The sequence below is a fragment of the Parus major genome, chromosome 24, assembly GCF_001522545.3.
Source record: "Parus major isolate Abel chromosome 24, Parus_major1.1, whole genome shotgun sequence".
NCBI lineage: Eukaryota > Metazoa > Chordata > Aves > Passeriformes > Paridae > Parus > Parus major.
In genome coordinates this window covers 6,493,700-6,494,987 of record NC_031792.1, presented here as the reverse complement: position 1 = coordinate 6,494,987, position 1,288 = coordinate 6,493,700, and the positions used below count along the sequence as shown (strand labels likewise).

General features: G+C 59.5%; 1 protein-coding gene across 1 annotated transcript in view; it reads right to left on the bottom strand.

Moving 5' to 3' along the window:
• BARX2 (BARX homeobox 2) overlaps positions 1–725 on the bottom strand; it is a 32,578-nt gene extending 31,853 nt beyond the window's left edge. Inside the window, exon 1 of the mRNA XM_015649553.3 lies at positions 253–725. Coding sequence (XP_015505039.1) covers positions 253–463 — 211 coding nt within the window. The 5' untranslated portion in view covers positions 464–725. The remainder of the gene's footprint in view (positions 1–252) is intronic.
• Between the last annotated feature and the right edge of the window lie 563 nt (positions 726–1,288).

The window sequence follows — 1,288 nt, the reverse complement described above, 5'->3', positions numbered from 1 at the left end:
TGTAGACCGCGACGACGACTCGGCTGAACCCCACCACTACTCACTGCCAGTAACTAAGGACTGATAGTAACCGACAGCTGCTGGTTACCGATCGCAGCTAACAGCAATCGCAGGGAGTGGGGATGGAGTGTGAAAGCCGGGCTTCGCTCAGGCAGGGCGTGGGGGGGATGCAGCGAGAAAGCAGCGGCCGCTCGGCCCAGACCCCCGGCCCCGCCGCATCCTCGCTGAGGGCCCCGCCGGCCTCAGGCTTACCGGCGCAGGAGTGCAGCGGCTTGGGCCGGACCAGGAGCGACGGGCAGACGGAGTACAGGGAAAGTTTCTCGAAGTAGTCGCAGGTCTCCTTGGAGAGGATCTCGTCGATCATGAAGGTCTTGTAGCGCCTCCTGCCTGCCTTGGGCCGGCCGGGCAGGGGCAGCCGCGCCGGGGGCTGCGGGCCGGGCTGGGGCTGGGGCTGGCCGTGCATGGCGGGAGCCCTGCGGGGCGGCCAGAGCCGCGCCCGGCTCGCATGGGCTCCCCGGGCCTGTTCCCGCTGTGCTGGGCGCCGCAGGCTCCCCGCTATATAAAGCTGCCGATAAGCATCTCTCCCATTGCTCCGCAGCCTTTTTAGGAGGCTCGGGCTGTCAATCAGGGCGCCCGCTGCTCCCCGCCAGCACCATTGTTACCCTGCGCCGGGCTGGGAGGATCCGCCGCTCCTTTCCCCTCCCTGCTCGCTATTTTAAGATACTGGGGTGTGTGGCTTCTTTTTTTTTTTTTTTTTTTCCTCCCCCTCCTCCTCTTCTCTAGATTGTAATTATCTAACAAAGTTAAAATGCGGGCTGCCGGAGCAGAGCGCCGTGTTCCCGGCCCCGACAGCTTTCCCCGAGCAGAGTGAAACTCATTCCCAAGCCGCAAAGTGCCGGAGAGTGGCAGAGGGGAAAAAAAAAATCCTGTTTATAGGTGCCTTGCAGGAGCACCGAGTAAAGTTCCTTTTCTCCGGAGCAGCATTACTTCGTACCCAAGTCTGAGATTATTTTCTGGCAGATCCCTGCTTAGTTCAGCTGGATTTTTGCAAACACGAGCTTTCAGCCCCTTCTGCTGACGGGTGCTGGAGGTTTCCTCACTGGAAGTTTTCCTATCAGGCTGTGGGCTGTGTTGTATTTCTCACCTCCGTGGCCTCCGACGGGAATCAGAACACCCTACTCGGGGAAAGTGTATCAGGAGGAATACTCCGGATTAACTGGTTGCTGCGGGTTTTCCAGAACCCACAGCCAGCTCACTAGCTTTAAAGGGGTAAAGAAAGGCTCATTAT